At 40.3% G+C, this 26,536-nt stretch overlaps 1 protein-coding gene across 1 annotated transcript in view; it reads left to right on the top strand.

Annotated features, from left to right (window-relative positions):
- Positions 1 to 23,828, top strand: part of chd5 (chromodomain helicase DNA binding protein 5) — a 64,414-nt gene extending 40,586 nt beyond the window's left edge. The window contains exons 24-40 of the mRNA XM_061726968.1: positions 1,254 to 1,426; positions 4,834 to 5,008; positions 9,718 to 9,783; positions 9,949 to 10,037; positions 10,523 to 10,656; positions 11,699 to 11,843; positions 13,435 to 13,594; positions 13,725 to 13,804; positions 14,624 to 14,822; positions 14,915 to 15,007; positions 15,132 to 15,275; positions 16,015 to 16,123; positions 16,332 to 16,464; positions 16,613 to 16,808; positions 18,061 to 18,224; positions 18,903 to 19,029; positions 19,764 to 23,828. Coding sequence (XP_061582952.1) covers positions 1,254 to 1,426; positions 4,834 to 5,008; positions 9,718 to 9,783; positions 9,949 to 10,037; positions 10,523 to 10,656; positions 11,699 to 11,843; positions 13,435 to 13,594; positions 13,725 to 13,804; positions 14,624 to 14,822; positions 14,915 to 15,007; positions 15,132 to 15,275; positions 16,015 to 16,123; positions 16,332 to 16,464; positions 16,613 to 16,808; positions 18,061 to 18,224; positions 18,903 to 19,029; positions 19,764 to 19,891 — 2,315 coding nt within the window. The 3' untranslated portion in view covers positions 19,892 to 23,828. The remainder of the gene's footprint in view (positions 1 to 1,253; positions 1,427 to 4,833; positions 5,009 to 9,717; positions 9,784 to 9,948; positions 10,038 to 10,522; positions 10,657 to 11,698; positions 11,844 to 13,434; positions 13,595 to 13,724; positions 13,805 to 14,623; positions 14,823 to 14,914; positions 15,008 to 15,131; positions 15,276 to 16,014; positions 16,124 to 16,331; positions 16,465 to 16,612; positions 16,809 to 18,060; positions 18,225 to 18,902; positions 19,030 to 19,763) is intronic.
- Positions 23,829 to 26,536: the final 2,708 nt, after the last annotated feature.

Below are 26,536 nucleotides of genomic sequence, written 5' to 3'. Positions count from 1 at the left end.
CTAACTGGATCAGCCATTCCTCATCCGTGACCGTTTCCTACAGCGCTTTCAACCGGCTTTCAATGCGAGCGACAGGAAGAAAATAGAAGCAGGGCGTCCGACAAATGTTCAGCTCAAAACGGTGCGCCGCGTCGTGCTGCGCAGCGTCGTGCTGCGCAGCGTTCCTGTGGCCAGTTAGGACAGTCCAATAGAAAATAAAGCAATGGAATTGAATTTTGTCGCTGACGCTCGCTCGCATCGCATGCATGACACGGTGTAAAGGCTGATTTATGGTTCCGCGTTACACCAACACAGAGCCTATGGTGTAGGGTAGGGCCAGCAGAGTTAGTTGTGGGCGTGGTTTCACGCAGTGGAGGCCAACCTATGGAAATCTGCTCCTGTCGTTACGTAACGACAGGAGCAGATTCTGAACGGCTCGTAAAAGTCACATAACACTGGATGGCTCATCCGGGCGGCTGTACAGACACTGCAGAATTTGGTTGCTTTCCTCCTTCTCTGTGTTGGCAGGGTGAGGGGAGACCACTTTATATATGTTAAAGCAAGAAAAAACATGTTTTTCATAATAGGTCCCCTTTAACTCCGCCGGCCGGAGCTTCCGCCATTTTTTCATAGCGGTGTATCGCGTCATTCAGGCAGCCAATCAGCACAGAGCCTCATTATCATAGCCCCGCCCACTCAGAATCCTGCATAGATAATGAGGTTAGAAACAGTAAAGATAAAGACATGGCCCAGAGGCTGAATTTCTAATTTATATAGAAAGAACAATCAAAAGCTTGTTTTTAAGACATTCAAGGCCTGTTTAGAATAGAGATTAAATGCCATAATAGGTCCCCTTTAAGGTGTTAAAGGTGATAAAGCACCCTAAAATTGAGGAGCTGTGATGGCACCGCATAAACTAACGCAAACCTCAACAAAATGGAAAGTAGATCAGATGTTTTGTTTAAGGAACTGAGGACATCATATGGAAAATGCTGGTTTCAAGTTATTGTTGGTTCTACAAATACCAGAATCATGGTTTTTGCATTTTAGTTTTTGTAAAGTAACCTACTACTAATATTCCCTGATGTATAAAAGCTTTATATTGTCTTTGCAAAGCCATCTCCTGACATATCAGAAATCAGTCTCAAGCATTTTTGTGTCAATGGGCAGCCCAGTAAAACTTTGGTAAGAGGTTCACACGTGTCTCTGTAAAGTTCAAACCGTTTTGTGCTTTTAAAGGTTTGTGTTTGTGACCGAGACGATCTTGTGAACAGGCGACAACAAAGACGGTGAGGAGGGCAACGTGATTCATTATGACGACGATGCCATCTCCAAGTTGCTAGATCGCAGCCAGGACGCCACTGAAGACACAGAGATCCAGAACATGAACGAGTACCTGAGCTCCTTCAAGGTGGCTCAGTATGTGGTGAAAGAAGAAGATGGAGAGGTGAGAGTTGGCACAAACGGAAAGAGAGAAATCGCTGGCAGACTTGAGCACTTTCTGGGTTGTTTTCTTTCACGTTCTGCTACATTCTGCAACTTTTAAGATCACAGATCAAAGATGACACATCTTAAAAATGAAATGAGGCTTATTTTAAAGATACTCAGCTTTGCTTTTCCTGCCGGCAAAACATCCGAGAGGGTTGACGTGCACATCAGCAGCATGTGATACACATTCTTGCTGACTTAAAAGGTGTTTGACTCTGTAAAAGATGTCGTTGCTCTATAAATAGAATCAGCACATCAGGAAAAGGTTGCGGCGGTGTTGGTTGCTTTCGACATGTTTATAATGATGCGCGAAAGCTAAATGGAAAAATCCAATGTCATTTTAATTCACAGTTTTTTCACAGGAGCCAGAACCTTTTCACTTGATGTTTTGTTGCTGCAATTGCAGATAAAATGTTATTTTTCAAGTGCAGCCCCAATTAGTTTGATATTCGTTTGTAATTCTAAATATCAACTTAATAGTGCCTTTTCAGATAATGGCAATTAATCCTGTGAAAACTTTTGAAGAAATAATAATATTACTTATTATAATAACATACTGTAGCATTCAGGATCAATAACAGCCACTAGAGGGATCCATAAGGATGTCCTGATCACATGTTTGCTCCCTGAGTCTCTGCTGATACCAGGTCTCAATCCAATTCTTTGGCAATGCACAGAGAGAAATATGGAGGCAGTCCTTTCTGTCAAATTCCCAAACTGCAAATAGTAGAAGTGGAGGTATCACTGCCAACAGCTGTCCGATTAGAAATATTTTCAAACTGCAGAGATTTGCTGAATGCCGAGGAGCCCGCTTCAAGTTTGTTCTGTTTTCACGTCGGCAAGTTCACGAGTTATGATGCTACTCCCGGTTGAAGGCTATGCCTAGTTGTCGCCTGTTTGAAATTGTAATTATCAATGGTGAAACTTAATGATAGACAATAAATCAATAAATAATACAACTTAATGAAATAAAAATGAAGAAAATCTGATTCATTTCTACCCAATCCCAATAGGCCCTGATCATCTAATCATCATGTATATCATATAATACCTTTATTTATAGAGCACTTTTCAAAAACAAGTCACAAAGTGCTTTACATGCAATTAAAAACAGGAAACAACCAATTAGTACAATATTAAGACACAATTGAGAGATAATAAAAACAAATACAAATAATACAATCAGTTAAACGCAAGTCTAAAATAGTGAGTTTTTAAAAGTGACATAAAAGTAGACAATGTGTTAGCTACCCTGATCTCCTCCGGCAGGTCATTCTGTATATATACAGTACAGACCAAAAGTTTGGACACAGTTCCCCATTCGTTTGAATGAGAAGGTGTGTCCAAACTTTTGGTCTGTACTATATATATATATATATATATATATATATATATATATATATATATATATACCTCGTATATATATATATAAACCTCATATCCCCTCTTTGCTCTGGTGCACACCAGAAGTTCCTGAGCAGGGCTGCTAAACCTTGGAGAAGGAGCTTGAAGCCATTGGTCTAGGACCTCTGATATATATATATATATATATGTTGTCTTTTCCTGGATTTAAATACTGTATCATAGTAAAGGAATGCAATTTTCTGAACTTAGTTAGTGAACTTAGTGAACTTAGAACTTAATTTATTTATATATATATTTTTTTATTATTATGTTTTATTTATTATTATTTTAAGTAAACTGTATTTTGCCAGTAGAGGATGAAATCCTGACGACGACAACCTAGACTAACATCTGCTCTGAATGAGGGTCATGAATGAAGCAGCTTTTACTATCTAAAACATCAAATCTCATACATTTCAAAACATTTTGAGGGTTAGACTGTATTAGATATTTTACTCTGGGTCAATTTTGCACCAGACAGTTATTTATTTGATCAATCATCAGTTAAGCTGATCAGCAGATAGTATTATTAATAGTCTTTTTACTTTGGCTGTACGGCTTACTTACTGTAAAACAGACTGTTGCGGGGACCTCATCAGGGCAACTGATGCTTTATAGCTTTTGCTCAAACTGCAAAGAAATCTATGAGGTTCAGGCTGTTTTAAATGGTGAGGATGCTACAGTACCTCACTCAGACAGACGGCAGAACCTGCCAGTAGAGCGTCAAGGTGGTCTGTCTGAATGCATCAAAAAGGCCACAGCAGGAAGGGCCGGTGACCTGTTAGCCTCCCGAGTATGATCAGAGGTTATCCTTCAAAGCAGCGAGTCTGAACAAAGCAGATTTTTGTGTAAAGTAAATAACATAACATAGTTGCTGTTACGCAGAGCACCCCGGTCCTTCAGGGCGTCCGTTTGGGAGCTCGACATATTTGGAAAAAGAAGTGACAAGAAACTGGGTCAACAACAAAATCAAAAAAACTGTTGGCTGCTTGTGCCGAGGAGGAAATTCATAGGCAGATAAGTGACAGCTGGACCTTTCAGGATCAATCATTTATGATGAAATTCTTGAAACGCTCCACAAAAACAAGGCATATTCAGAGCTGCACATATTTCGACATGTGCATTTCCATTTTACATGTGACAGGAGCAGTGGAGAGGAGAGGTGTCAAAAGTATTCACATTCATTACTCAGGTAGAAGTATAGATACTAGAGTTTAAAAATACTCCTGTAGAAGTTGAAGTATCAACTCAAGTTTTTTACTCAAGTAAAAGTATAAAAGTACTGGTTTCAAAACTACTTAAAGTATAAAAGTAAAAGTAATGTAAGGGGGACAAAAGCTATTAAGGACAAAAGCCATTGAAAATGAATGCATCTTAGTATAATGCTAATATATTAAAGAACCATATATGTGTACTATTGAGCATTAACATGTGTTTCAGAGAGAAGAAGATATGATGACTAGTTGCCTATAAGTATTGTAATGGTGCAAAAAGTCAAACTTCAGAGGCATGTTATCATTTATCCTAACCTTTATTGGAATGTACATCCAAGTTTAGTTGCAGGAATCTGAGGGAACGGATGTAAGAACAAAACTGGACAAGAACATCTGAAACAACCACAACCAAATTCACTCTATCCGGATGGAGCAATTTGACTGGATAGTTTTTTTTAAAGGCCGAAATGAAATAGAGTAACGAGGCTGTTTTTAAAATGTAAGGAGTAAAAAGTACAGATAATTGCGTGAAAATGTAAGAAGTAAAAGTAAAAAATTCGTCTGAAAAATAATTACTCCACTGAAGTATAGATAACCAAAATTTCTACTTGAGGTTCTGAACAACTGTCTGAATGGTAGCATGTTCTCTCTGAGCTCTCTGAAAGCTGAACTAGCTCCTCTATGGCTTTGGTCCTGAGAACATGTCCCTCACCAGCTCTTCGTCGTGTTTGCGTGTGTCCATGTCCAGGAGGAGGTGGAGCGGGAGATCATCAAGCAAGAGGAGAACGTTGACCCGGACTACTGGGAGAAACTCCTGCGCCATCACTACGAGCAGCAGCAGGAAGACCTGGCCCGAAACCTGGGCAAGGGCAAGCGGATCCGGAAGCAGGTCAACTACAACGATACGACCCAGGAGGACCAAGGTAGGCTCTGTGAGAAGACACGATGGTCAATCCACACTCACATGTGTGGCTTCATGCCATTCCCCTAAGCCTCCACCAAGGAGCGCTCATCTTTAGGATGCTCATCCACAACATTTCTCTTGGTAGCATTAAATGAATCAACAGCTATGTTTTGGAGTTGCCATATTTACGTACGAGCTAAAATACACCAGAGTTGCCCTGGAAGAGGCCAGCAGAATAGATGGGTGCCCTGTTTTTTTTTAGTGATCACTTTACCAGCTGACTCCCCGCTGGATGGCAGGCCAAAGTCATAGTCTTGAGTCATTATTTTTTTAAATAAACCACTCAGAGGATTCACGTTGGGGTTATAGTCAGGGGGAAAACCCTAAGATTGATAACTCTGCTCACGCTTCTGGGTAAAGTTTGACAACCTTATTTTTTTGTTAGAAGGAACCCCTAGGAGGAATAATAGGGGTGTTGTCATCTTGGATTGTTTTGCTGATGACCACTGGAGGCGCTGTAACATTCAAATACTCAATTCATGCATATGGTCACAATAATGGTCAAAATGTACAGTTTATATGCAAAATCTTCAATGTTCAAGATTTCATATTTAGGGAAATGGATAAAACATCAATTGAAAATTTTTTTTTTTAATTGTATTGCTATATTTTGTCCAATATTGGTTAAAGAATATTACTTTTTTATAGGCGTTTCTAACACACACATAATAACCATCTTTTTTCTTTTTTTTTGCAGTGAAACACATTTTCTATGAAATCCTGTGTCAAAAACGTCTATAAAAAAGTGATATTTAGTATCCAATATTGGCTAAAATATTACAAAATTATTCATAAAGGCTTTTTTTTACTATTGTTTTATCTATTTCCTTAGATATACAATGTTTTAATCTTGACAATTATGCATATAAATTGTACAGTTTGACCAAAACTGACCATATGCCTGAATTGAGAACTTGAATATTCTAGCGCCTCTAGTGGTCACCAACTAAAAAATTCAAGATGACAACACCCCTAAAATTCCTTCTATAGATTTGTTCTAACAAAAAAAATAGGTTGTCAAACTTTACCCAGACATGTGAGCAAAAGTCTTAACGGAGGCTCTTTTATAAAGTTGCCCCTTGACTATTAGTCTGAATCTGTTTCCTGCTATTTCATGTTCAGATGATTTCCTAGCACCACACACAAGAACTGGGCACTACCATTTTGGCTTTTCAGTCATCACAGAGTCCCACCAAAAGGCATCCCCCATCGTTCATGTCTGTTTTACCCCAAACTATGAACAGCTAAAAGTCACATGAACATGGCTCATTGCTTTAGTTGATCTATTCCAACAATAGAAAGGTCTGTGAAATATATGACCTTAAATATTAAGAATTTGCTCACATTTTGTTGTTTCAGGAGCTTACACAGGTATCTGCTTGCTTTTATAGTAATACATGTGTGTTGTAGCACATTTGAGTGACTGATTTGTTCTATACATAACACTGTACATGCCACGACAAGAAAAAGTATGTCAATTCCCTCGAAATGATTGCTTTTCTGCTTAAATTTGCCATAAAAACGGATTTGATCTTCATCGAGTCACAATAATAGAAGAACACGGTTTGCTTGAGCTCATGAAACAAGCTTCTTTCATTTCTCATGCTTCTTACCGAACACGTGCATTTAACATTAAACAGTCACAACGCTGGGGGAAAACGCAGTTGCAATTACAGACGAATTATCCTAACAAAAGCTAATTGGAGTCAGTAGTTTTCACACCTGCAGAGCAGTTTGTGAAATTAGCTTAGACGAGTGGTTTCATCATTTCATTGGTTGAAGAGACAAACCATTTACGTTTAAGGTTCATAAGAAGCATCTGCTGAGGGAAAAAAAAAGAGATTTCTGAATATTTAGGACCAAGAGTAGTTGATCTGCATAAGACTGGGAAGGGATGCAGAGTAATTTCATAGTGTTTAGGCATCCGTTAGTCCATAGTAATATAGAGAGCTTTTATTGCTGTGGCTGCTTTTCCACGAGTGAGTTCCCAGCCAAGATGAGTCCAAAGCCACCACAAGAATCATCAATGAGGTAAAGAAGAACCCAGGAATAGCAGCTGAAGGCTTGATGACATCACTGGACCTAGGAACATCTCTGTTTATGAGTTACAGAAGTCATTGGACAGGCAGAGTAGACGGCATAGCATCCCGGAGGAAGCTGCTGTCATCCAAAGAACATTGCTGCATACCTGCAGTTTGCCAAATAGTTTCTTGGCAATCTGCAACACAACTCAGAAAATGTTGAGTTGTTTGGGCAGAATATGCAGCTCCATGTTGGACACAGCTTACCGACATCAAGACATCTAGGGCCTGATTTACTAAAGGTTTGCGTGTGTAAAAACATGTGCAAACTTGACAGCACCCGCAAACCAAAGTGCCAGCTGATCTACTAACAGCGTGCAAAGAGGACTGCGTCTCTCAAATGCGCAAAATAGCACACGCAATTCATTTAGTACTTTTGCCCTGATGAATAATCAATATGGGGCGTACCCGCCAGAAATCGCTAAATACTGGGAGGGGAAGATGCAAATTGGTCCATTTACCACGCGCAATGAGATTTACCAAGCCTGAAAGTTTTTGCGTGGATTGTGATTGCGTCTGTATTTAATACGTTCGAAGGAAGGTGCTAATCTCCACATGCAAAAGGAGAAATATTTTATTTGAATGTTAAATCGAGTATTATTCAGCAAAAGGTTGCCACAGGAGGCACGTTCATTTTTTTATTTGTGATAATAAATAAATCACGTGTTTTCATGGAGAAAAAAGTGTTTCTTATTGTGTGCCTATACTTGTTCTGCAGTTGTCATACCCCGGTGTTGTGCCGTATTCAGCACCCCTGCCGTGAAAAGCACCCCCTCGTCTGACAAAAATGATATTCTCATTCCGTGTCATGTTCTGTTTAGCGTCCAGTTTTGTGTTAATGATTCATGTTTAAATGCGCTCATGGATTCCACAATAGTCATACTTTCCCACAATCACAGTCACAGATAACAAAAATCAGGTAAATGGTTATTGATGTCATTAATTAATAGCCTGCTTACTGTGTTGTCTTCCATAATATTTGTAAATATATATAATATAAACTCTTAAGTATGTGTTTGTGTGAGTGTGTATATATAAATATATTGAAGTGTCAGTGTGTTGTTTTTTTTCTTGGTCTACTTATCATTGAATATACGAGGGGGTGCTTTTCACGGCAGGGGTGCTGAATACAACAATTTGCCTCTTAGACTAATATCTCTAACTCCAACTCGTCAAATTTCATTTTGCGCTTGCGACTATATCCTGCTTTCCATCCAGACTCTCCATGGCGCAAAGTTTGCGCCGCAAACCGTAAGACGCGCAAAACCTCATTTAAATACTGCTGTTTGCACCTGTTATCAACTGCGCACGCAATCTTAGTTGATCACCCGCAAAACACACAACAACAGCACGTGCAAACTTTTTCAGTGCACACGCAATTTAGTACTCGGGTTAGTAAATCGGGCCCCTAGTATGTTATAGGGAGCATCGGGATTTAGACTGGCTTCACTTCCTCAGGCCCTGAACAACTTCCCATCATCAAGGGAAACATGAATCTAGTAGTTTACCAAAATCCACCCCATGATAATGTCGGGGTGGCTGTCCACCCGCCGAAGTGCAGCCAAAGTTGAGTGACGCGGCAAGACGGAGATCATAGTCAATCCACCGGAAAATGGCTTCAGAAGGGAAGCTCCACCTTTTGGAGCGGCATTCGCTGTAGAATAACGTTCTACATAAACATTTGAGCCGAAGCAGTTCTGTGAAGAAGAGTGGTCAAATATTGATCCTGAACGTTGTGCATGTGAACCAGAGCCGCTGAAAGCGACTTGAGGAGGTTCCACCAGCTATGAGCTCCAAAACATTCACTTACTTCCTACTGGAGAGTGTTCAATGACGACATGAGGAGAAATGATAATTGTTCATGCTATTAACTGTTCGGAGATAAAAATCTGACGTCATTTTATGGCAAACTAATGCTGAAAACCAGCTGATTCCAAGGGGTTCACATACTTTTTCTTACCACTGTGAATATGTAGTTGATTTTCCAGAAATGTTGAATGTTTAAATGTTATGATGGTAAACTGCTGATATAGTTCACATGCTTCTGTTTAAGTTGGATGATATTGTACTTCTGACCCTGTGCTGTGATTAGTGCATGCCCAAACCCCCGTGGCTGCTGTCTAAGGAGGCAATGTATGCTTTAGTTTTTAGTGAGTTAATAGTGTGTTTTTTTTAATTGAAGATAACAGTTATACTTTCAAGAAAAAGCTGCCTTAAACTGGTCACATGAAATGTATCCTAATCCTGGCCTACAGCTCTTGCTCCTCACACAGCACTTCTAAGGCACTTTCTTGCAACGGTTCAGGAGCTTCTCTGTCGATTGTAGTTGATCTTTTACAAGTGTGTAAAGTTTTTAGAGTCCACTGCAGCTTAGAGTACACTCAAAGTGAAAGTGAGTGCCTGTAGTTGTGTGCTCTCGCCTCACTTCCAGAGGACAGAAGTGGTGCAGAGTGTGCATGCTCAGCTGTACTGTAGTGGTCTGTAGTAATCTGCAGTGCCATGGCGCCCTCAGGTGGCCGTCACCAGAAGCGAACGCAATGTACTTTCTCTTTGATATGTGGCTCAGAATGGCAGGATGATCTTTCAGACAATCAGTCGGAGTACTCAGTGGGGTCCGAGGACGAGGACGAAGATTTCGAGGAGAGGCCTGAAGGTAGGCGGGCGGTGGACTGCCTCATTACCCTCGTTCAACTTTTCTGCTTACCTTACATCCAACCTCCTAACATATTGCATCATATCCCACAAATTATCATTGATCAAGGTTGTGATTAAAAGTATCCGCCCTTTTTAACAACGGGCTTTGTTTGGTCTTTTGTAGGTGGACGCAGACAGTCTCGTCGGCAGCTCAAGAGTGAGAAAGACAAACCTCTGCCGCCCTTACTGGCACGTGTTGGAGGCAGCATTGAGGTAGGTGGAACATCTGGGAATATTACAATCTCTTTGCAGCATATTCTTGTGGAGTAAATATGTGACTGCAAGTGTCAGGAAGCATCGCTGCTTTGCACTGACCTTGTTGTAACTCACGCCACCGGGGATCAAAAGTGAAAGGATGTGGAATCAATAGGTTAATGGACAGAAACAGGACATGGAGCTGTCAGGGACACGGTCCATATATGACACAGCAGCCGCGCTCAAAATGTGGACACTCGAAACATTTATCATCTTCAAGAAAGCCGCAAGCCAGTATTTTACAGACCTAACTATGAATTCTATGTTACAACGAAAGTGGAAAGTGAAATAACAACATAAACTCTGTTAGATGCACTCCATGTCATTCCAAGCGTTCAGTTTGATCTTTTCTGCTGCTAAGTTTCAACTTTTTGACTCCATGCCTTTGCATCTTCTATTTTAAATACATGCTAACTCTATTTTCTTTTTCTCACCATAACAAGGTCCTTGGGTTCAACGCCCGCCAGCGGAAAGCCTTCCTCAATGCCATCATGCGCTGGGGCATGCCTCCTCAGGATGCCTTCAACTCTCACTGGCTGGTCAGAGACCTGCGAGGGAAGAGCGAGCGCGAGTTCAGGTGATGCTCTTTTATATACATGTATATTTAGAGTGATACACCAAGTACTAGACTCTGTTTTCAAGGAAAAGAGACGTCCCAGTAATTATAGGAGACATTGTTTGACTATTTCATCTGCTTTTCAGTGCATTTTTATAGCTCAGGATCTCATGAAGTTTTGTAGTTCACTTGCTGCTGCTACCACAACCAGTACTACTAGAAAAAAATAATACTAATACTTCATCGCTCCCATATCTGTTATTCTTTTTCTTTTTACTCCTGTGTGACATCCCTTTGATCACAGATGCCTTTTTATATTATTCCTCTTCTGAACTACTTTACTTTGTGGCTGCAAAATATTTTCGGTACCTTTTCATAGCAATCCTTAAGAACAGAATACACCGAATCCTACCTAAAATTAACTCCATGATTAAAACTAGACATCGTTACGCCTCATAAATGTCCTGGTAATGATGTCATAGCACCACTATTGCAACTATACCAGCTATTTTCCTAAGGAGAAAGATCATGATCTGATGTGTTAAAAATGTGAAATGTCTTGCAATTGTTTAAGTTAATAACTTATTATGACTAATGAACGTTTATTGCTAATGAATATTGATATGTAATAACTTTTAATGAAAAATAAGTTGCACTACAGGTTGAAAATGTTTCTTGTAGTTTTGACGTGGAACAGTTATTTTGGCTACATTTCCACTGCTGCTAAAACAAACTCAATGTTAGGTCAAGTAGGAGCCATGTTTTGGTGAAAATGAAGGGAGTATCTAAATGTGGAGATTTCTTTTCCATCGTGCCCTTGGTGGTGTTGATTTGATGACCAATGTTGTCTGAGAATGTACCGCAAGGCTGATATCATCATCATCATCCGATACTAAGACCAGACTCCGTTAACTGTGATGTTTAACCCCACATGTGTTGCCGTTCATGCTGCAACCAGCGTTAAACTCCTGAATCTGCTTTCAAACTGTTTGAATACATGGTCTTAGCTCAGCCCTGCGTGCAGGAGTTTCTCTTGTTCAGTCTTCTGGTCTCTGTTTACCAGGGCCTATGTGTCTCTGTTCATGAGACATCTGTGTGAGCCGGGAGCCGACGGAGCGGAGACCTTTGCTGACGGAGTCCCCCGCGAGGGCTTGTCTCGCCAGCATGTTCTCACCAGGATCGGAGTCATGTCGCTTGTCAGGAAAAAGGTGCTGGTCGTTTATCCGCAGACATCTTCTGTAGGAAACACACCGTGAGAGGAATAAAAGCAGGTCGCCACGTCTCGGCTGAGGCAAACCCAGGGAACTGGAAAAAAGGGTTCATTGGAGCGTAAACTCTTTCCTGTTTTAACTTTAACAAAAAAAGAAAGTTACATTAGTTTACAAAGAAGTCTCTACACCACTTGCAAATATTTACTATTTAGCTGCTGTGAAAATAAGTATGTTTTAAAATGCAACAGTTTGTACATTTGACACAAGAACTTGCAGAAAAAGATGTGAGAACTTTCATCTCTTTGTTGATAAAAAATGCATGCATGTGGAGTATAAAGTGAACTTACTCAGTCGAGTCGAAATATGCAAGAGTCTGCAAAACAAAAAGCACACTTATATGTGGAAAATGTTCTCACAAACATGCTCTGAATGCAAAGTCACAGAAAAATATGCGCAAATGTACAAAGTGATATTTACCCAATTACAGTGTTAGCATGCACATGTCTTTTATTTTTAATTGAAGAGAAAATGTCATGCGGTAAGAAGGTGTTTTAAAAGAAAACGACTAGGTTAGCTGTTTATCTGTAAAAGGAAAGTGACAGGACGTGTTTGAACCAGCACAAATCCACCGAGCAGCGACGCTTAATTCAGCTGCAGTTTCAGTAATGAGTAGCTTCTGTTTACATAGAACTCTTTCGAACTGTATTACTGAATTTTCCCCTTTTTTCTTTTTTTTTCTTCATTATATAAGTGTCGTGTCTATGACTGGTTTCCCGTTCAGAGGGAATGTAGGAAGTAACGTTTGTGTTTTACTTTATAAACCTAAAATAAGACGTTTTAAAATGTACAGCTTTTTTTTCTGCATTCTAGCAACAAAAATGTGGGCAATACTAATTACCGTCATGAGCCAACAGCAATGACTTGACGTCGCGCTTTCCTGTATGACCTTATGACCCTTGCATGCTCATGGAGGGATTCCAGCCTGTTCCTCTTCAGAACGTTGCTTATGCAGAGATAGGCTTCATTTTTGCTAAATAATTACAAAGAAGTGAACAAAAAAGTGTAGTTGTTCATGTGACGGGTGTATTTGTTATCAGCCGATGCAATTGGAGGATTTTTATGATCCTTTTAGAACAAAAAACAGAAGATTGAAACAGGGGGTACAAACATTTGCACATGACCTGAGCTTGGAAAAGAGATGAAGCTATTCCTGAAATCATATTTGCTCTACAAATGAAAATATGGTCTATAGGGAGACATTATACGTTTATTACATCTTGTCACATGTATTGTACTATTTAGATTTAGTACTTGCTGCTACAAAGCAGATGTGAAAGTACTTCTTCCCTTCCACTTAGAAAGTCAACACTTTTTTTGTCAGTGATGTAGAGTATTTGCATTTTAAATGTCTTTAACAGAAATATTTTCATGGGGGTAATTTTGAACTTTTAAAAGTTGGCACATCTGGCTTCAAAATTTGCGATTCAGTACTCGAGTAGACCTCCTTCTAATCCCTCACCTGAAAACGAAAGTACATCCCTTGTGATTTTCATTATCAGCGTTAAAATATTCTCTTTTTTGTCTGTAGGTGCAAGAGTTTGAACATGTAAACGGCAAACTGAGTTCTCCAGACCTGATTCCCATCGGCATGGAGCTGAAGAAGCTCACTGAGAGTTTATCCTCTGATCCCAACACCCCAGTGCCGGCCAGCCCCGTCGCTACACAGCCAGGAACCCCCGTCCCAGCAGGTCAGGACAGAGTTTCTGCACCAGTCATCTTTCATTTTTGCCTGAATGTGAAACTAACAGAATAAAAATAAAAATCGATGCTGATGAATATCACAAGGGAAGACCTAAGATGTTGTTTTCTGGGCTGTAGAGAAGACGGAGTCTTTCTTGGGTAGCGCCGAGGACAAGGAGACCGCAGAACAAGATGGGAAGAAACTGCTGGAGCAGGAAGTGAGCCCTTTAAAAAAAATCTTTTTTTACTTCCACTACTAATTTCGCTCATCTGTTGACTCATTTTACCCCTCAGTAAATCTCATACACCTTTCAAGCGGGCCTTATTAGTATTGTATCTCCAATAAAATAAAAGAGGTTCACATTAAAATTCTGCACACTATAGGCTATACCCAATAAATGTATATTTTTCTTAATTCTTAAATATTGAGATTAACTGCACTTTTTGCAATGTGGAACCAGAAACCATAACTAATTTATTCTACCACTGTGCTCAATCTTTCAATTTCTGGTCTCAATTTGAACAATATATAGTGTCTAAAATCAAGATAAACATCTCAATTGACTGTAGGAGTGTGATGTTTTATTTTGTCCCTGAAGAAAATGATATCACCTTTATTATAAATCCTGTTAATTCTGTAGTGCAAATTTCTCCAAAACTCTACCCCACTTTAAAGGTTTCTCACTTGAGTTTAAAGAGTAGATTAAATCCCTTAAAGTAATTGACACCAAAAAAAGTATAACATCAACCGATTAATACGAGAAGTTTTTTTAAAGATGAATACTGTATTTACATTTTACTTATTTATTTTTTCATTTTTCATATTTTATTTATTCACTCGTTTATGTGTCATTCTCCCTAGTTCTGTTAATTTCACTGGAATTTTATATTTATTTTTTGTTCCATATACTGTATATTGGAGCACTTGTCTGATGTTCTTTGTATATACTGTAACTTCTTCTCAATAATAAAAAAAACACCTTTCAAGCTGTGATGTTGCCCTCTGCCAACTCCCCTGTTGTCTGTTCTCCCCGCAGCCGGCTTCCAGCGCAGAGCCCACGTCTGCACCCGAGAGGGCGGCTGACGGTGAGGAGGGCAAGGCCGGCCCGGAGGACAAGGCGGCCGACGAGAAGAGCAGAACCGAATCCCCCTCCTGCAAAAACGACCCGTCTGTGAACTCTAAAGAGTCTGCTTTCAAGCAGGCAGAGCTGCTGTCCGGTCACACCCCACCCAAGAGTGAGCATCGCATGGTTCACGTGCGGCATTCATGATTTCTCTGCAAGGCTGTGCTTTGTGCTGAGAATCTTATTTGTCCGTGTCATCCTCAGTGGACCACTGCAAAGAAACAGAGAAGTCCTCAGACAGACGAGATGCTGCCGGTTCTCCCCTGGAAAAAGCTGAGGATAAAGAAAATAAGCCAGGTACATGATGCATGCTTTGAATTCGCTCAATAAAAGAAATACAAATGGTACAATAGCTGCAACTCTCCCTCAGTTAAACTGTATGGAAGCTGTTTCTCTTCATCTCTTCATGCAACCGCTGCAGATGATGTGAAGAGTGAGGACATGTTGGAGGGTCGATTAAATGGAGACAAAGACACTTTGGATGAGATGGACGACGGCAGGAAGGAGGATAAAAACGGATTCAAAGCCAAATTCATGTTTAATATCGCAGATGGAGGTTTCACAGGTAGGAAGAGTGAAGTTTCTCACTAACTCTTGTCTCCTAGACATCCTGCATATGTCATATACAGTAATCCCTCACTATAACTTCCCTTTCACGGTCTCGCTGCTTCATAGATTTGCATTGTGCATCGTGTTCTGCATTCTGATTGGCTAAACAGTCTCTGCGCTTCCTCACTTCCTGTGTGTCAATAACGTTACGGTTTGATATGTACTGTACATGTACATGTACATGTACAACAGTTTGCCACATTTAAGTTTGCACATTTTTTCCAAAATCCATAATGTCGACAAAACGTTCTGCACCGATTCTTCCGTTCAAATCCAATTACTCGCGTCGCGGTGCTGATCTCTGCAATTTGAAGCCTTGTATAATAATTGTAACAAAAGTAAAGGTTACTACTTCACAGATTTCACTTATCACAGGTTCTATTTGGAACGTAACCCTTGCGAAATACGAGGGATTACTGTATACGGAAATATACATGTATGTTACCATTAAAAAAACCCATAAAAGTACAAAAGTGTCATCTGATTTTCAGTTGAAGGACACGGATATCTCCGCTTCTAGGCTTCAGAATAATGTTTGCATCTCATAAATGTTTACCTGTCTAGTTATCAAGTTTTTTGGGCTCTGATGTCCTTTTGCTACTTGTTCATTTCAGGCGCTTTAATGTCAAACTGGAAGCATTCTGAACCCTCGTCTTTGTCTTAAAACTGTCTGTTTTTGCTGTCGTGCTGTCAAGAGTTGCATACCCTCTGGCAGACGGAGGAGAGGGCGGCGCTGTCTTCTGGAAAAATGCACGACATCTGGCACCGTCGCCATGACTACTGGCTGCTGGCTGGCATCGTAACGTATCCTTTCCCCCACGTCAGAGCGAAAAAACAGTCAGCATCTTCCGACGTGCCGAGATCGCTTGTGGCAGGAAGGAGGTGCGGAGGAAGAGATGAAGTTTACAGCATGTGAGGAAGGACGTACCACACTGTCTTCAAAAGCGTCACTTCTTTTATCTGTAGAAAATATCACAGCTCCTGTTTTCCTTGACCAAGAAAACTATCGCAGACATGGCTACGCTCGCTGGCAAGACATTCAGAATGACCCCCGCTATGCCATTTTGAATGAGCCCTTCAAAACTGAGATGCATAAGGGAAACTACCTTGAAATGAAGAACAAGTTCCTGGCTCGTCGATTTAAGGCAATTTGGAAACTTCTTTTTTATTAAAAACCGCATTGATTCAGCTGTCAGAGGCCTTCTAAGACTTCATAGCTAAATCGGTCTCTGCCAAGTCCTGCTTTCGTCCCTCCGAGTCCCTTTTTCATTGCTTCCTTCTGTGCCTGTGCAGTTATTAGAGCAGGCTCTGGTGATCGAGGAGCAGCTGCGGCGGGCGGCGTACCTCAACATGACCCAGGACCCCAGCCACCCAGCCATGGCTCTCAACACTCGCTTCACAGAGGTGGAGTGTTTGGCCGAGTCCCACCAACACCTGTCCAAAGAGTCTCTGGCCGGGAACAAGCCCGCCAATGCCGTTCTTCACAAAGGTGAATCAAAAGTTCCCACTGGGCTGTCCCCGCAGCTCGAACAGGAGGAAAATAAATAATCCAGCTTTATAGAGTTTTTATGAGACAAAAATCCCTTTTGGTTTTTTTGCTGCATCATGCGTTTCAAAGGTAAGGGGAAACTGTGAGCTGGAACTGCTAAAAGATATATATTATGACCCTTTTTTTTGACAAGTTGACACAATTTCACGAGGTCTTGAGTTCATGGCAGCTGGTTTGAGAGTGTGGAATCAGCAACTAAGCTCACCTCACCCCCTTATTCCTTGGGGTGGGCCTGTTTTGAAACACATTTTGCAGCTACTCTCTCTTTGCAGGTACAGAAAACGGGAAGTTGGGTGGAAATAAAAAACGGGGAGGCAGGATAAAATCAGGGTTGTGGTACCCTGAATGAGAAATTCTGAACGAAAGAAACAAAATAAGGAGGTTGTTTTGTACTACATGTGAGGTTTTAAGTTGGTAACGACTCCAAACATCCTACATAAATAAATGGTTTAGAGTACTCAGACTATACTCAAAATTGTCTTATTTCTTTTTTAGTCAGGACAAAATTCATGTAACAGTTGTTTATTTGAACTTTTACAATATTTTTTCAGTATGTTTAGTTACTGACAATAAAGCTATCACCACTACATTAGTAGTCATTAAATTGAGAACATTCATCTTATTAACTGACCCTGTATTGAAATGTGTTGTTTCTTGCTACAAGAGGCATAATCGGAAGTAAAAATCTTGAAATATGATTATTTCAGTGGGACAAAGGTTAAACCCTCCACACAGACAGACAAATGCGATGTCAAAGGAAGTGCACGCAGATGCTTCCATGTCACTGCTCTATGAAGATCCTGTTTCAACCAGTGGCTTTATTTCTTTTTCTTTTTTTTTTGTTAGTTTGACTCGACATCAAAACATGATGACTGACGGCTTGTCAGTGATTAGTCTGAAAGTTTGGGAAAAGGGCAAATACTAAGAACTGAGGTGTTGAAACAGTATAGTTTCAAAATGACATCTTTGACCTGAAAATTGTTATGGCATTTAGTTATTGGACATTTGTCATTTTAAAATCCTGGATCAAATATTTAATTAAATGATGATCGCAGTCAGTTTGAATTAGGTTTTCCAGACCTTTTTTTTTGCATGCATGCATGCTGTTTTCCTTGTTTTTACTCTTGGCTCTACAAGTTCAGGATCAAACGTTTACAAGCGTAACGTTGGCTCCCTCCCTCTCCCCCCTCAGTGCTGAACCAGCTGGAGGAACTCCTGAGTGACATGAAAGCAGATGTGACACGACTGCCCAACATGTTGTCCAGGATCCCGCCGGTGTCATCCCGCCTGCAGATGTCCGAGAGGAGCATCCTGAGCCGTCTCACCAGCCGGGGCAACGAGCCTCCTCCGCAGCAGGTGAGATGAAATGCTCACGAAGGTCAGATGGCTGCAGGAAAAGCTCTTGACAAGTAACTTATGTATTACAATGCAGAGAATTTCAGGACTAGAAACTCACTGAAAGTGAGACATTTTTAACATTTCATGGAAAACATTATAAAAAGAGAATCTCATCGAGGCCAAGTTTTTCAGAAGTAAAGATCGGCAGAAGTTCATCGATCTGCTTGTTCAAAATAACGTTCCCCAGTGTCAAATTGTGAAAACCTTGAATATTTCATCATCTACAGTGCATAATCAAAAACCTCAGAGAACCTGAGGAAATCTCTGTATGCAGGCTCAAGGCCAAAAACCAGCACTGGATGTCCCTGATATTCAGCCTTTTTTTCACCCATTCACCAGTTTGATGCGCCTTATATTTAAAAAAATCGTTTTTGCCAAGTAGTCCAAACTGGTATCATCTCTGAGACTGCTCTCTTGGTTGCTACAGCAGCTGTTGCCATGACGAAGGCAGAAAAAGGCTTATTGAAACCCCATATTTATATTTTTCTGTTCTCTGTTTCTCTCTCAGAGCAACTCCAATCTGTTCAATGTTGCATAGAGCATCACTTCCTTCAGTCCGCCCACTGCTTCTGTGTTGGATCATGCGACTTTGCAGCATTCAGGAGGATACATGTGCTTCTTTTGTTTGTTCTTCAGCCTTTTAGCCAGGGAGGGTTCGGCTGCTCCCAGATGTACAGCAGCAACTTCGGAGGGGGATTCAGAGGACCAGGAGGGCAGCCCATGGTCAACTACAGCCAGATGCCCTTAGGACCCTACGTCAGCGGTAACGATCGATATTTGCAATAAATCAGAAGTACCACAAGGCAACCGGGAAACTGTAGTTGTTCATGCCACTCACACTTCAATAGCCGCAGATAGAGACGAACTCATTCACAGTGAAAGATGTGATTTGACAAACAAGCAAATGTTGTCAAACTAGAGAAAAAAATCCATAATTGCAAACTATCATCATCTTCATTAATAAACAGTATCTAGAAATCCATGAACATTTTTTAATATATTTCTTTTTAACTAATTGATGATAACATTTGCACATCAGAATTTAGAAGCTAAATAAGGCAACATCAGTGTTACAACAACCTCCCAAGTTTTAAATAATCCATCCTGTTAGCCAAAATGATTTATTGGAGGAAACACTGCAAACACAGACCCCTAGAAATACGCCTAGCAGTCTTATTTTGAGCAAATATCTTTTCCAATGGAGTAAAAAGGTTTTCTTAACTAGAATTCTTAAAATGAGCAAAATAGTTACATAAAATTTGGCTTTTTTTCTTACTAAAAAATGTGTTAGAAATTGAGCTGTGGGGTGAGATATTTGAGATACCCACCTTCACTTTTTGAATTTAACTTTATTTATACTACACTGGAACAAAACAGCATAGTGAGATATAAAAATCCCAATTTTTTTTCCTCATTTTATTATCCTTAAACTCTCTGAACATTTACATTTGCATTCTCCAGGCGTACAACTAAATATTAGATGCCTTCCTGTTTTAGTGTCCTCTAATGGCGCCCCGCTACCTACAAGCCATCTGGACAAGAAATCACTTGATTCCTTGAGAGACGTGGCCACGCCTGATCTCAAGTCTGGCAAACCGAGCGATGTCATCTGCATTGAGGACTAGACCAGTTCTGTATCACTGACCAGGAGTCAGAAACTCCCGGGGCTGGAATCTGTGCGGACGACTGCTGCCCTCCTCTTAAGCTCCATCCTCCTCTTGCTCCGCCTTCCCTTTCTCGTAATCTCCAAATCGAGCTCCCTGCTGTGTTTGGATAAGGCAAAACAACTTGTTTTCTGATTCATGCAGATGTATGTATCTTAACAATTGCACTTTTATCTTTTAAGGATCTTATAGAAGTATTTCAGTGGTGTTTTGTCGATCTGTGAGTGAAAGCCGTAGACGGGGAGTGGGGAAAGGAGCGGCTTCTGTGGAAAAGGACCTTAAATGAGCCTTGCACTATGAAACAAAACTCAAGCAAGTTTCTGCTCTTCTTTCGGGCTCACGTCGGTCTCGAAAGGAGAGTTTGTTTGAGCGAGCTACAACTTTTTCAATCTGCGTGCGCCCTCTTGCTTTTATCCATTAGCCAACGCACTGTGCACCGTGACTGTGCTGCTCTGCAACTCGTTCCCTGCGGAGAGGAGAGGAAACCAAGGACGTCTTCAGTCACAGTTTGATATGAGATTGTTTTTTGGAGGCCAATATATAAAGTTACTTTTCATGAATATGTGTTTTTACCATTCTTGTTGTAACCAGTGGCTAGAGTATTGATTTTTAAAGCATCAAAAACTGTTATGCAGCAGCAGGATGCAGGCTGTCTGAAGCCCATTAAGACTGCCACCTGCTGGTAACTTGGAGAGTAATTCCTGCTAAACCTGCAGCACCTGCTGAGACTGGCCTCTCGTACTGTATATACTCAGAGACTGCTGTTTATTTTACCTCACATAGGTATAATAATAGTGAAAATATGTACACAAACATGGATGAAGTTGGAGGCCAGGCTTGGAGCTGAAAATCAGGCGAGGCAGAGAGAACTTTCGGTGATGGCAGGAAGGATTTTTCAAGCATTTTAGAGAAGTATTTCTGTGTATGGTACAATATTGTGATGCTTTCTTTATTTGAATGTTAGTATTCGTTGTAGAGCTTAAACCTGGTGCCACAACCAGTGCAACTTCACCATGAACAAGAGATTGCTGGTTCAGAACGACACGCAGGGCAAAATGAATGGAGGGTTGCGTTTTTCTCTCTTACGTCCCAGGAAACGTCCCTCGTCTCTTTTAACTGTTTGGACCAAGTAAATACACTTGCAATGACGTGCCACATTCGGTTTAGTGTGGTAACCAAACTTTTTTCCCCCTCTCCCTTCATGTTGCGGTTAAATCTGATATACTTGGTCATTTAGTGCCATGAAAGGGGATTATGATGGATGATTTGTTGCTCGATGCAGCGCATGTCCTCCACACAGGCAGACACTTTATAGGTTGCATCACAGTTTAAACGTTCATCTGAAGGAATGTGCTCTGTTTTTCACCGTAGTCTTACGTGCTCACCTTCATTTATTTCTTTTTTGTCTTTCGAGTATGGATTTATTTTCCGTGGGTCCACCGTCGTGACAAATATGTTTCAGACGGCACCGAGTGATTTAATCATAACTGATGCAGCGAGCCGTCTCTCACTCCTTAAACATGATGCGTCAGGGAAACTCGTCCTCTGGTTCTGGAAACAATGTCATGACCGTCGATGAAATGTAGTTTTGGACTTCATCAGAGCAAACAAAACAACTAAAGGGATTGCTGAGATGACTAAAATTGAATCAGGAGCTGCCTGATGCAGCACGAAAAGCTGGACGGATAACGAATTATCATCCCTGAGGAAGAAATGTGCCTGGAAGAAAAAAAAATCATGAATGATTCATATCAGAAATCATTTACAGGTTTAGTGAGATTTATTCAAACGAAATCAGCTGTAAAACTCTTGATGATGTTCAAAGGTAAAAGTAGGAGACCAGTGTGAAGAAAACTCTGGGTATGGGGAATGAACAGCTTTGTAGTCTCATGAAAACCTTCCCAGAAAAGAGCGGGGTAATCAGAACAACAAGTGTTTCATTTTGTTAAGAAATGATGTCAGGAGCCGTGGAACCATGTCATGTGGTCTGATGAGTCCAGACGATACGTGTTCCAGAGCGATGGCTGCATCAGCTGACGAGTGATCCACCGTGTTGAGAGCCTAATGTGCAAGTCTGTGGAAGCAGTATCATGATCTGGTTTCAGCTGGCCAAGTCAATTCTCAGATTTTATTTACCCTCAAAAAATAAGCTAATCTGAATAAGCTGGAGGGACTGAGACGAAGTTTCAAGGATCGGTATGGTTCAGATTGTGACACCATTTTCACACGTGGCTTGAGCACCAGAGTTCAGATTTCATGAAGAGTATTTGGGATGTTCTGGAGAAGACTTTACACAATTATCCAACCCTTTAATCACAACTACACTACTAACAACACATTTTTAAAAATAAATGGTACACAGACATTTTTACCGCCGATTTGCATCACTGCTTGTTTTGACGACTCTCCACACTTGCAGGACCTGAGGAGACGAGTCATTTGTTTCAGTTTTGAAGGTGACATTCTTTCCCCATATATTACTTGATATACAGTTTCTGTCACAGTCTGCCACCTCCGGTATTAGATTTTTCTGTTTCACAAGGCTTCAGATGTTTTCAGTATATGTGCCACGGGTCGGGCCTGCAGTTAGACCGGTTTACCGTGAAACCCTTTCATCCTGGAACCATGCTGTTGTACGTGTAATTATCCCGTTTTGACATCATCTAGCACAAAAGAAAAAAAACGACATTTCTTTCTTGAAAAAGACATCGTCTGGGTTCCAGCATATGCCGCTGTATAAATTATTCAGCATTAATAGTGCCTTCACAGATGTGCAAATTAATATGCCCCCATGCTGTCACAAATATTGGCTTTTGAACTGTGTGCTCACAACAAGCTGTGTGATTCATCTCATGTTAAATAAGCTCAGGGCCCAATGAATATTTCAGATTTTCGTTTACATGCTTATTTTCTTTGCATAGTGAAGTGTCTGGATGCTGCAACAGACCGTGTTTACTGACGGGGAAGGTTCCTGAATCCATGCAGCGTTTTCCTACACAGACAGCACCAAGGTTGTCCTTAAAGCTGTGCCACACAAAGTCCTGTCGCTGTTGGCATCTCGGCCCTGTCCTCTGCGTACTGAGATGTTTGCAGGCTCTTTGAACTGTGTTTTGCATTTGAGCTGAGTATATAGCGCAAATATGGGTTTTTAAAATAAAATAAAACAAACAAAAAGTCACACAGAACGTTGGACTGCGGCATAAAGTCTTCTCCAGCCCATCTCAAAGATTTCCAATTAAGATGAAGATGGTTTCTTTAACCATTTCAGCTCCATGAATCCTGATATTGTCTTCCTGGAATATGCCCATGCCATCAGGGAAGAAAACTAAAATCTATTGACCAAACTTTTTGGTTACTGTTGCTTAATCTGATCAACTGGAGCAACCTTATAGTACTATACATATAATCCCCCGCTCTCCATAGCAGCTCCATGCATGATGGGAACATGAGTTTCTCTGCTGCTCTTCTTACCCTGACGTCACTCTGGAACCAGGTAAATCTGGACTCACCATCGTTATCCTGAGTTCTCTTTGCATTGCTGACTTCTGCGGACTTTCTTCAGTCACTTTTAACCAAACATTTGAGTGAGCTCTTAATTATTTCTTAAAGCAGATTTTATCCCTTGAAGGTTAACTTTTATTCTTCCAGATTTTAAATTTGTGTTGGATAGTTCGACTTTCAGTGGTCCGATCGCCCGAGCTGCTCTTCCAACACAATTGTTTGAAGGATGAGAAGTTCCTCAGTGCATCAGTCAAGTTTAAATAACTGTCAAAGAAGTACTTTTCCATTGGGAAGCTCTTCATTTCATTTTTTTCTTTTGGGTCCCTTAGTGTATTTCAGTTTTTGCAATTATTGCTGAAACATCTGGTCTAAAAGTGCCAGTCTTTGGGTCAATGAATTTGTCTTGTTTCTTTAAAAAAAAAAAAGAAAGAAATATTGCTGGGATGCCTCATATGTGTCATGACTGCCTACATACAGAACATATTTAAAAATGCTGAGATGACAGTTACTGTATGACTGACTTTTCTAAGTAAGGACGTACAAAGTGGATTCATGTATTTTTTTCAACCTCTTCCTGTTCTGAGGTGCTATTTTTTTCTTTCTTTTTCTTTTTTCAGTCCCCCAATCTCCCAAACATGCTTTAACTAGAAACTAAAATAATCTAGCAAAGCATTACTATTTAGATAATCACATTAGAAGGACCTTGTAAGCCAGAGTACTCCTTTTTTGTGCTCCTCTTATCAGTTCTTGGTGTTGTTGACTGGCTTTCTCTTCATGCCATCAAATACTTGACAGTGACGCATAACAGGTTGCCTGACAGAAAGGACCTCAGAAACATGTAAATACTTGAACGATTTTTCAGAGATAAGTTTGTGTCATATAGATTTTTCTATTAAGGTAAAAAAAAAGAAAAAAAAAGATGAATGTCAGCTGAATGGTGTTGCCATAGAACCGCTGTGCACAGTATGTGCTAATCAATCAGAATCATGTATTTTCCCTCTGAAGCGATGACATCAGAAACACGATACTCCAATGAAATGCAATCAAACTGAAGTCAGTATGAATGTAATGTCTGTTTAAAAAAAAGGCTTCAGTCTAATATTATAAATATGTTAACAATGTATGTACTTGCTTATTAATGTGGCTTCAAAAGCTACCAAAAGACCCTGATAAGAGGCACCTTTGTTGCAGCGAATGCACAGCATGTGAAGCGTTTGACGGTTCACTTTCAGGAAGCGGCGGTGTATCTAGCATTTACAATGACTACGATGAGCAGTGTTACGGTTCTGATAATTGTGCTGTAAAGCAGTTGAATGGAAAAGTGAATTGTCATCTTTTAATTTGTTTTCTGTGTATCTGTTCAACGTGTTTTAATAAATCTTCTGGACAACACTCACAAAGTGTGATCATTTCTTCTTTTGTTTCTGCTGTCAGATAAACGAGGAATCTCGCAGGCGAGTAATTGAGCTCAGTTGTGGAAGACTTCCTCTTTCATTACAGCAAATAGCATTCCTGACACAAAGCGACATGTTACCTTGCGCTCACTGTGAAGCTGTCTACTGATGCCGCCTGCCACTGTTTACAAAACTTTGGAGTCTTGCAAATGGGATTAAGAGCAGAAACAGAACTCGGTGAAAGAGAAAATGAAGAGACACAAGTCAATCACGGTCACATGAGTCTGAAGATGGCATAAAATCACCACAAATGCACAACAAATGACACTTTGGTACTATCTTGTATGTTCTGCCAATCTACGAGCTAGACTGATAACTTTGATAGTTTTCCTACTAAATATAATCCCAACTCCAAAAAGAGGTGGGATGCTGACAAACAAAAATCTAAAGAAACATCTTTACATTTACTAACAGGTAAGTGACACTTGAGAAAAAGAGCATCCTAGAAGGGCATTTCAGAATAATGTTAGTAAACTTGAAATTGTGACGGCTTTGTTTACGTCATTGACGACAGCGCATAACATCGTCAAAAAGGTTCTGAGAATCTGGAGAAATCTCTGTGCACCTGGGACAAGGCAAAAAAAAATAAAAAAAACATCAATACAGTAGGTGATGCTCATGATATTCTGCCCCTCAGGTTACACTGCATTAAAAACAGACATGATTCTTTCATAAAAAACACTGCACTTGCTCAATACAACTCCCAAAGAATACAATTCATTTTGCATTTGTGCCATTCACAAATGCAGATTAAAGCTTTGTCACGCAAAGAGGAAGCCATACATTGGGTAAAACTGTAAGGGGGATTGAAGTAATCTGATACTGTAACTGTCCAGTGGTCAGATGAATAGAAATTCAGTTGTTTCTGGATTAAAGCGGGAGTGGACCATCTGGCTATGTGATCAGCACTCATTTCAAAAGCCTGCCCTCTTGAAATACATTAGTGCTTATGGGAAGGGAACATCAATGCTAAAATGAAGTGTATAGTCTACACAGATTTAGAGCAAAACTGTATGCTGCCATCCAGGCAATTTCTTTTTCAGAAAAAGGTATTGCTTTGTTTTCAGCAAGACAATGCAACACTGCATGTATTAAATAGCTGTGTAGTAGAAGAGTCCAGGTGGTCCAGGTGCTGGACCGGCCTGCTAGCTGGCCGGACCTTTGACCGATTGTAAACATGTTGCATATCATCAAACAACAATGTATAACTATGAACTATTGAACAGCTTATGTCCTATATCAGACAAGAATGAGTCTAAATTTGTCTCCAAAAGTTGCAGCAACTGGTCTCCTAAGTTCCTTGATTTACATAGACTGTTGTTAAAAGAAGAGAGGATGCAACACAGTGGTAATAACCACCGAGTCTGAACCTTTTGGAAATGTTTTGATATCAAATTCAAAATTATCTTATTTTTTTTAATTTCCACGCTTTAAGCGTTAGACCAATTTTCAGTGCTGTAATTAAGCGTGGGTTTGTGAGATTTGTAAATCATTGTATTCTATTTTTATGCACGCTGTAATTTTTCTTTCTTAATTTATTTTAGCAATGCTGTAATGCATCACTAAAAAGTTAACTTGCCAACTGTATTTGAAATTTAACTAGTATTACAATGCTTCTTAATTGTTAATTTTGCAGTAGTAGCTTTTCAAG

The sequence above is a fragment of the Cololabis saira genome, chromosome 8 (genome assembly GCF_033807715.1).
Source record: "Cololabis saira isolate AMF1-May2022 chromosome 8, fColSai1.1, whole genome shotgun sequence".
NCBI classification, from domain to species: Eukaryota; Metazoa; Chordata; class Actinopteri; order Beloniformes; family Belonidae; genus Cololabis; species Cololabis saira.
Note: the sequence above shows the minus strand (reverse complement) of the source record. Positions and strands in the feature narration are given on the sequence as shown.